Raw genomic sequence first — 10,415 nt, forward strand, 5'->3', positions numbered from 1 at the left:
AGTTTGTCAATGTTCGATTCAGAGTTACTCGAGGTTCAGACAACTCAGTCTCTATAATTTCCCTTGCAAATCTCCCAAACTTGAATCCTCATGATTGGATTTTGTTATACAACATTTTGCTTACAAATGCAAAGGAGTATAAATCGATCCTGAATCATTTAAAGAGGATGTTGGGGTCGTATATTTACGAAGTGGCTAAGATGGATCAAGAGATTGCCACTGTCATGAACAAGAAACCGATTGTGAAGTCAAATCAGAAACCGGGAGATGTGAATAAAATGACAATGGGTCAAATTGATCCTATGCATCTAACGGTCATGTTCACAAGAGCCGAACATAGCATATTTTTATTTGCTCTTATGGATAAGCATCTGTTCTTAACCGATTGCTTGGAGAACATCATTAACATTATTCATCGGTGCAAGAAGAACAGTGAGTCTGATAAGAAGAACTTCACAGACATGATTCGGTGCTATATTACATTTCATCACACTCTTCTAGACATTATATCGAAGATGTTCAAAACTGTTAAGAAGTCTTCAGTTGCTTAACTAAACTGAGCTTTCGGTTCCATAGACGCAAAAGGGGAGATTGTAGGATAAATATGTTGCGTCATGGGCTTTGTTTGTATTTATCGGATTGGGCCCATCCATCTGTGTTTCGTTAGGGTTATGTAGTATATATAGTGCATGCATGTATGCATTAGACACGTTCTTGAGACTATTACTTTGATTATCGTTCTGGAATCCTAAAACACCTCTACAATCGAAGTTCTTCATCGAGCTCTTCTAGGGTGTTGAAGTTTAATCATTCAGCATTGTTTGAGTTATTCTTGTGTCTTGTTCTTATTGCTTTATTCACTGTTTAGAACATATCGATCCTACTAGAATTTTAATTCCAACAGTGTGAAAAGGGGTTAAATCCGAGAAGTCTTGCATGGCTTATATAGAGGCCGAAACTTCGGCCGAAGGAGTGAGTCACGGGACACGCGTCGGATAGGCGAAGGGGAGTTGGACACGCGTCGGGTCTCGGTGTCTTACGAGCCGTCTTAGACGTCGCCTAAGATGCCAGACGCGTCGCACACTGAATGGACCTCATTTCGGACTAATCAGAAGAGGGAACGTATGCCACGCGTCGGATCTGCGAATTTGTCCGGTTCTATCCACAAAATCTCGTATTTTGTGCCAAAAACTTCCGAAAATCATAACTTTCACATACGAGCTCCGTTTTTTACATTCTTTATATGCACGCGCAGGCGAAAATGTAATCTACGACTTTCCTTTAGACGTTGTCGGCTAGTTTTGACTTTATTTTTAATATGATTATTTTAAACATACCATGACAATAAAATTCGTTAAAAATTTATAACTTCTTCATCCGATATCCATTTTCGTCATACTTTTTACTGTTACATTAGTATTAACAAGACCTTCGATTCTCGTTTAGGTTGTTTTGGCTAAATCTCGCTCAATCTTTATTTCGAGTTTTTAGATGTTTACCGCTATTCCGAAACTTAGAAAAATCATAACTTTTTCATACGAATTCAGATTTGGGCGTACTTTTTACAGACTTTGTCGGGTTAACGTATTCTACGACTTTCATTTAGATATTACGGCTAAAATGTAGTTTATCAAAAACTCACTTTTTACGCTGAATAGTGTTTGTCGACTTTTTTATGGATCTTCGAATGGTTATAACATCTTCGTTATAATTCGGATTTTTGTGTTCATTGTATTTTTGGAAACCTTGTTACAATCTCTATCACTTTGTTCACCCCAATCGAGATTATGTAATACTTTATTTTTGAGGATCAATTATGTAAATATACACATTATGCTAAAATTTCTTTTTATTATTTTAAAAAGAAGTACAAATTGACCTACACTATTACATAGGTTTGAAATAACGGTTTGTTACAAAAAATCTCTAAATATTATTAAAAGAGAACCCTTAATTCACCAATGAACCAATCAGAACCCTTGATTGCATTTCAATCATATGTTTTCTACCATTAGATTAGATTGCTGACATTATTTTTTTCAAATAAAATTCGAACACAATTACATTTAATTATAGAATCTTTAATAATTATAGAATCTTTAAATTCAATATTTACATTATCAATTACATCATGTCATTCTATTTATATACGAAATATTCGTTTCTCTAATTAATATTGTTTCTAATTTAACTCGCTTATTTGTAGCTTCTGACTTCAAAATTCAAACCCGTTTAGTTTTTATTTAATTCTTTTTTCAAAGACTTATTAAATAAGCATATCAATAATTTAGTCATTAACCTATAAAATCTAATCTAATCCTATTAAATTAGCAAAATATTTAAGAGTAAAAAATAAAGTCAGTATTATTTAAAATTTAATTTTCATTTATTACTATGTTTATTGTAATTATATTATATTAAAATATTATATTGAATTTAATAAAATAGAAAAGCTCATAAAATGACATGTGGAAAAAATTTAATTTAAAATAACTACTAAATGATATTTGACAAATTGAATTAGAGTGTTACAAGTGGCAAAAAAAAACTTTCATTATTAGAGAGGATTATATAATATATGTGTTTAAATTTAAAATTCCAGATGTAACGGTAAAGACAAATAACGTATTTTGTGAATATTAGTTCCATAATTAATAAACTATTAGATGACTAATCATGAGTAATCATCTCTAATGTCGTTTGTCATTTTCTAATGCATTATACCACATGATATTTTCTTATTATTTTTATTTTATTTTTTTTCACATGTAATTTTATGGTTTTTTTATTTTATAAAATCCTACATAATATTTAAATATAATAATAAATGCATATTAATTTCATTAATAAACCTTCTTTCTAATTTCAAAATTACTAAATTAAAGTCTCATTAGTTTCATTTATTTATTTATCTGTTTAAATTCAAAAGAGAAAAATCACTTTAATTTTAATAAACCAATATTTTTCTCACTACTTTTTATAAATTCAAACTTCAAATATTTAGAATATAATATTTAAATTTTCTTTTAAATAAACTCATATAATACTTGGGTCTCACACCTAGTTAATAATATTAATTTGAAAAGAAAAATAAATATAACAATAATCAACTTGCATACGCCTATGCTGTTATGCATATACAAGTTGTAATGAGCTCTTTTAAATTTTAAAAGAATAACAAAATGAACTCAAACTTATGACCTTCAACCATTAAAAATTAAGCGCTAGTTCAGGACTCGAAGGATGAATAGATTAGTATGAAAACGAAAACTTATGACCTTCAACTATCAAAACGAAAACTTACCGCTTCATTCCATATGGTACTCAAAAGGTGTCGATTCCAACAATATCACCCATGATTCCGTATAATAACCCCTATCCTCCTTAGATTTGAATAAAACAACATCCAAGCTTGATTTGAACGATGATGTCGATGTTAATTCTTTAGACTATCACTCCTCTACAAATGAGATCACTAGTACTATCAAAACCAATAATGATTAGGGATGAGCATAGGCGGGTACCCACCTCATTTGGCTAGAACCGGAACCAGCGGTTCCTAGAAAGTTAGAACTGGAACCGAAACCGCTCAAGGAAGTTGTTAAATGTTGGAACCAGTCCCAGAACTGGCAGTTCAGGTTTCGGGCACGGATAACCTGATTACATTAATTTTTTTTAACTTTTGTCGATAAAACCGTAATTTAGTTCGATCCAAATCAAGTCAATCCGTACCAAAGACGGACGAAATCAGACCAATATATATTCTAAACCGGTCTAAGTAACACACATATTTATATGAAATTATATATATATATATATATATATATATATATATATATATATATATATATATATATATATATATATATATAAACCAGTTTCGGCGGGTACCCAGTGGGTAGCGGTTCCGAAAAAACGAGAACCGGAAACGGAACCGGAACCGCTTAAGGCAGATCCATAACTTTAGGAACTGGAACCGGAACCGCGTAAGGCGGTTCCGATTCCAAAACTGGCAGTTCCGAGGCGGTTCCGGTTCCAAAAGAGGATACCCAATTCCGATGTTCATCCCTAATAATGATGTGGGTTTCTAGGTGGATGAAAGTATTAGCATTCTGGAAGAAGATTTGTTGGGTGTTGGAGTTCCAAAAACTTCCCAATGAATATTCTATCATTTATAGGATTTTGCGAATATCACAAGGTAGATTCGGTTAGAAGGTTAAGATTCGCTCAACATATAGATTTTATAAGGCTATAAGAGACTCGTGTTGCAGATTCACTTTTGATTAATCTTGTTGGATGGTAGGGATCAACATATTTTGAAGTTGATTTTTTTGAATCTTATAGGAAGATCAGGTGGTTTGCTTTGCAATGGAATCCCAATTTATTCTTGAAACAACGCTCATCGCATTCTCGACACTTTCTTGCTATCGTCGGCCTGTAAGTTCTAAACCTGGAGATTAACCTTGATCAACAAGGTTTAGACTTTTGACTGCAACAAAGCAACATGACAGAAAACAAAGGAGAGGAAAGGAAGACCATATAACATAAGAACTTCTAGAAAATTGACTCGTTCACCAAGTTTGTCAAGTGTAACCAATAGAATAGGTGCAAGTCCTTGTTCTTCAAGGAGAATCGAGAACAAGGGATGGAAAAAAAAGACAAGAGATAAAAACCCGACTAAACTTTTAGAACTTAACTTAAATTAACATCAATCTAAGGGAACCTATTTATATTAACTATAAAAAGAAACCTAGTCTAATATATCACACCTCCAAAATCAGAACGGCGAAAACGTCTAATGGTGGATGACTTCATGTACAGTATCATAACATAATGAATAATAGTGATCAAAGCCATACAACCATCATATTGATAATTAAGATGTTTACATTTTATCCAAAACATTGTTTACTTGATACCAAATACATATGACAAAAGTAAATGACGTGACGCTGCAACGCCCCATCCTCAAAACCTTTTTGGTTACCTATCTACTGATTTCCTGAGAATACAAGTGGTTTTGAAAAAGTGTCAACAATTAAGTTGGTGAGTTCATAAGAGTTTTGTATGAGAGAAATCGGTATACTATAATATTCATAATTAAATCATAAAAAATCTCATTTTTATTAATAAATCTATAAACATAATAGGACAAGTATTTTATTCGATACAAAATAAAATATAAAAATAAAAAATGCTACAAAGATTCACAATGTTATCATTTCGTCATATCAAGATTTTCATATTTTCTTCAATTTATCACTTTTCATCTTTTCAATATTTTCTACAAATTCTTCAAAATCTACAAGAAAGTTAAAAACAATTGATTAATGCAAGAACACTCACAAAAATGCACATGCATATATCATATAAGATTTACATGTGATTCATATGTGAATTACATGTGATTTACATGTGAATCACATGTAATTCATATGTGAGTTACATGTTATTTACATATGAATCACATGTAATTCTTATGTGATTCACTTGTTATCTCCATGTGAATCACATGTAATTTATATGTGAATCACTTATGATTCATATGTAACTCATATAGGATTCACTTGTGATTTACATGTGATTTTATATGTGAATTACATGTGATTCATATGTGAATCACTTGTGATTAATGTGAATCACTTGTGATTTACATGTGAATCACTTGTGATTTATATATGATTCACATGTGATTTATATGTGAATCACTTGTGATTCAAATGTGAATCACTTGTGATTCACATGTGAATCACTTGTGATTCACATGTGAATCACTTGTGATTTACATGTGAAATACATGTTACTTACATGTGAATCACATGTAATTCATATGTGATTCTCTTATGATTTATATGTGAATCACGTGTGATCTATATGTGAACTACATGTGATTTTTTTTTTCTATAACTATATGAGATTTGCTGAATTCCAAAACACAAATTCAAAATTAGAATACTAAAGAAGCAGATGGTGATTATTAGTGCACTATATAATTAGTTTATATCCAAAAAATAATATAAATATTAGAATGTTTGTAAAGATTATTTATATCCAAATTATTAGTTGAAAACTAAAAAAAAAAAAAAATCAAGAACCTCAGCAACCTGATCAGCTAAGTACCTATAATATAAACATTGTTGCAGCTCCCAACTACAATAGCTCTTAAAGATGTATAAAATAAGCTAAGAATACAAATTGTTTTACTATTGAATTGTTTATATATTTAAAAAAGAATAATAATAAATAAAAATGAAGTTTTGATTGCTGACCTCATGGCCGGGAGGGCTAATATGGTAAATGTAGAAATTATGAATCAGTAAATAAAATGCTTAAGGGCATAAGAAAAGACCTTGGAAACATGACATATTTGTTCAAACATGCAAACAAATAAGCAAGATTTCATTTATTTTCAACAAATTTTGTTGATTAACGAATGAAAAACAGAATCACTTACGATTTAAAGCTAAATCAGGATATGTAATAAGAACTGGCTTCTCTTGATCTCCATATATGACAACATAAACAAATCCACTGGAAGTTTTTACAAGGTGTTCCTGGAAATGAAATTATTAATTTGTGTAACAATGAGAACATGAATTTAAGATATAGATTTAATTCAAATTAGTAATCAATGAATAACATGAATCCCCTTTCAAAGAAATCGATGGATTCATGGAATCACATATTACCTCAAATGGTTTAGGACAACATAGTAATTGAGTTTCTCAATTGGTGTCAATACCTTAATATGCTGCAACCATAACCATTTCAAGCATTTACATGATATCTCTTTTTTACTAAGTTTCAATGATTTAGGATCCTTTTCTTTTAACTCAATCAATCGAGATAGCTATTATGACTTTCTTTTTTACTTAATCTTAATCTGGACACAATGTATTAATAAGTTAAGTAAAAGAACCAGGATTAATGTATCAAGACACTAACATTTAACATATTTGATGAATATCATGAAGATTTATCCAGTGATACAACACTATAAAAAAAAACAATAACTCAAATTTCAGCCACTTTAGGTAGAATGATGTAGTTAGTACCTGTGTGATGACTTTATTGGCAACGAGTTCATTGACATTTCCGATGTTGGCTTGGACAGAAACCTAAATTGGAATTGGTTTATCATTCATAAAGTCAAAGTGAAGTTAACATGTGATATTTCTCATTGAGTCATTTCATCGAACATGTTGAGTGCAAACACATATTTATATTTTTCAGTAACACATGTGTCTATTTTTATACCTATAATCAACACAAGGATTTAACTCTTTATAAAAAAACATATTGACTAAACAGGTTCCACTAAACGATTAGGCAAAAAAAATTTTGTAAAGGTCAAACAAATGTCAGGAGTCAACAATAGAAACAGATGATACCTAAATTTTGATCGACAATGGATCATCTTCTTCGTTCAGGTCTTCAATCTACGGTGGAGGCTGAGATGAAGTCGGAGATTATAGTATACTCTGGGGAACGAATTGATGGAGGATAAAACGATTCAAAATCAAAGCATCTTCACTGGAGTTTTTATATGAAGAATGTGAGATCAAGGAGTTCAGCAACAATGAAACTTCGATCGTTGGGGGATTTCAGATTTCATATAGATTGATGATCAATGATGATAGTTTGATCGATTGGGATCTGGAAATCGACGATAAATCATGTTCGTCATTTATCTTCACCGTATTCATGTGAGTAGAAGCAATTTCAGAATCAAAAGCATGGAATTTAATGAAGGATTAGAGGCAATTCAATAGAGGTGAGTCGTCGGAGGATGAATTGTAGGTTTGAGCGAGAGAGGAAAACGGGGAGGAGAGAGAGATGAAAATTTATTCTATCAGATATTAGATTTAAGAAATAATTTAATTATACTTTTATTCCTATAATAATGTTATTCGATATTATAATAATACCCTTGACTGAATTAATTAAGATATCATTTCTTCCTTTTTTGTCTATTTATTTATAAAAACGTCACCTTACATGTTGATCCTTCATTTTTTTGATTCAACGTTCCACTTTTAGTTTTCGGGTTCTCGGAAAACTTTGAGTTCTCAAATGATCCATCCTATATATATATATATATATATATATATATATATATATATATATATATATATATATATATATATATATATATATATATTTTATCTTATGCACGGAAACAAACAAAAGCAACATCCGTTAATAAAGCAGAAAAGGTTGTTTTAAATATAGAAATTTAATCTACTTAAAAGTGACTAAAACAAGATAAAGTGATAAACACAAAAGAAGTTATCTTTATCTATTTCAGAAGCCCCAAATCAACGGCTGGATTTAACGATAAGACATGAGAGCAGCCATGCACCAGTGAGACGTAACCCATGTGATTCTTCCTTTATGCTGACGGGTACTGAAACTTACAGGTCCTCAAAACAGCCAAATAATCAGCGCTGGCAATCCCCTGTCGTCTTCCCCACCTCACTCCTATATGTAGACGCATCTATCTCTCTTACACACAGAGAAACCCTGAAGCTTTGCTTCTCTTCTCTTTCTCTTGTTACTTTCAATTCGATCAAAAATTTCGAGCCAAAAAGGGCTCTGAAATGTATATGAAATTCTCATCCTTCAAGCTCTTGCTCATCGGTGGAGAGGTTGTTGAAGAAGAAGGCGAGTGGGAGAAGGAACGTTAACTTCTTCTCTTTTTTATTTCCCTTTTGGTCGTAATCTCGTAATCACCATTGTTAAAAAGCTTGAGATTCGAAGTTGGAACGTCTTTCTAGTCAATTACGAACAACGGTAAGTTTGTTTCTTGTTTTTTTCAAAACAATCTGTCATTAATTTCGTATCGATTTTGAATTTTTTGACTGTTATAAAGTGTGCGTAGTGCAGATTCTTGATTGAGATTTCCGAATTGAGAGTAGTTTAATTTTTTTTTCTCTGATTGGTTGATTTTGATATTGAATGACGGCGATAATGGTGAAGGATACGATTCTGATGTCTGGTATCGAAGCGAAATTAACGTCGGTGAAGGTGGACGGCGGTGGCGATGTGGAGTTTGTGAAATGCGAATGTTGCGGGCTGACGGAGGAATGTACGCCGACGTATATTGCGACGGTGAGAGAGAGCAATCAGGGGCGGTGGATTTGTGGACTTTGTACGGAGGCTGTGAAGGAGGAGATGGAGAGATCTTGTTCGGAGTCAGAGGAAGAAGCGTTGGATCGACATATGAGATTCTGTAAGAACTTCCAGTCGTCGGTGAGTTCGCCGCCGTCAAATCCAACGGAAGAACTCATCTCCGCCGTGAAACAGCTTCTTTTCAGAAGTTTGGATTCTCCAAGAGCCGGCGATATCCACCACCACCACCGTTGAACCGGAAAATTCAAACCGCTACCGGTTTATCTTCATCATCTTCATTTGTTCGATTGAACAATTTTCGTTTTAGCTTTTAGATGATTGATCGATTATCAGTTATTAGGTATAAGCAATTACGAGGATCAAGCTTGAAAATTCCATAGGTTTTGAAGTTAGAGTTATGAAACCTAATTTAAGCTTTGATATCCTGAAAATTTCCATGGATATTAAAGTATTAAATGAGGAATAAATTTCTTGTTTATTGATCACGTAACCATTTAATCATAATTTACTCATTGTTTAGTAAAATTTGGACGTTTTTTGTATGCTAATGCCTAATTTTTGTGGCCTTAAAAGTTTCTTGATATCTATTATTGCTTTGTGTGAAAAGGAAAAGAAAATAAAGGGAGTTTGTTACACTTGATGGAAAGTTTGATATTTATTTGCTATAATGACCTTTCACAAGTTGTTGTATTGGAAGTTTGTTGATGATGGCTTTTTGGCATATATATGTTGGAGGATTTTTGTGTTAGTTTTAAATATGAAATGTCATTTTATGTTCTTAATTATATTAAATGAATTTGTTGATCTTCAATTTGAGAATTTTTTTGAATTTCTTTTGTTGAAAAAATGTTGTAAGTTAAAGGATGCTTGTTAGTATACTGTGTACATTTTTGTACACATTGATAAGTGTGAATAGATAGCATTTATTTGTGATAATGTTCAAAGTTTAAAGGATGTTGCGATAACTGATAAGTGTGTGAACATATATAGCTTGTATTGTTTTGTATTGTTTTCTGAGTTCGAGGTTCTTCTTATCGTACTACCTCTCAATGATAAGAATTGTTGATTTTTGCATTTTTTTATTTATTATTTTGATGTGGATCCGTGGATGATACTATTTATATATTTTATTGTTAGTTGTCATTGTGTTTTATAAGACTATTTAAATCAATACACTAGTCAAGTTAATAAGAAGCCTAATCATTAAGAGTTCCACTGGTTTTTGTTTTTGACCGGAGAGTTTGGAATCTCGATCCGTTTCTGGGTTTGTAATTTTTTCTCTT

The 10,415-nt window shown here is 31.7% G+C and overlaps 1 protein-coding gene across 1 annotated transcript; it reads left to right on the top strand.

Annotated features, from left to right (window-relative positions):
• Positions 1-8,821: 8,821 nt before the first annotated feature.
• Positions 8,822-9,494, top strand: LOC145006285 (uncharacterized). The gene has a single exon (XM_078965377.1). The coding sequence runs from the start codon at positions 8,959-8,961 to the stop codon at positions 9,364-9,366; it is 408 nt and encodes a 135-aa protein (XP_078821503.1). The 5' UTR covers positions 8,822-8,958; the 3' UTR covers positions 9,367-9,494.
• Positions 9,495-10,415: the final 921 nt, after the last annotated feature.

This window comes from Lactuca saligna, chromosome 7, assembly GCF_052625555.1.
Source record: "Lactuca saligna cultivar CGN05327 chromosome 7, ASM5262555v1, whole genome shotgun sequence".
Lineage (NCBI taxonomy): Eukaryota > Viridiplantae > Streptophyta > Magnoliopsida > Asterales > Asteraceae > Lactuca > Lactuca saligna.

Bases quoted from the DNA above. Each gene is read 5' to 3' on its own strand.
- LOC145006285 (XM_078965377.1), top strand. From the start codon at position 8,959: ATGACGGCGATAATGGTGAAGGATACGATTCTGATGTCTGGTATCGAA.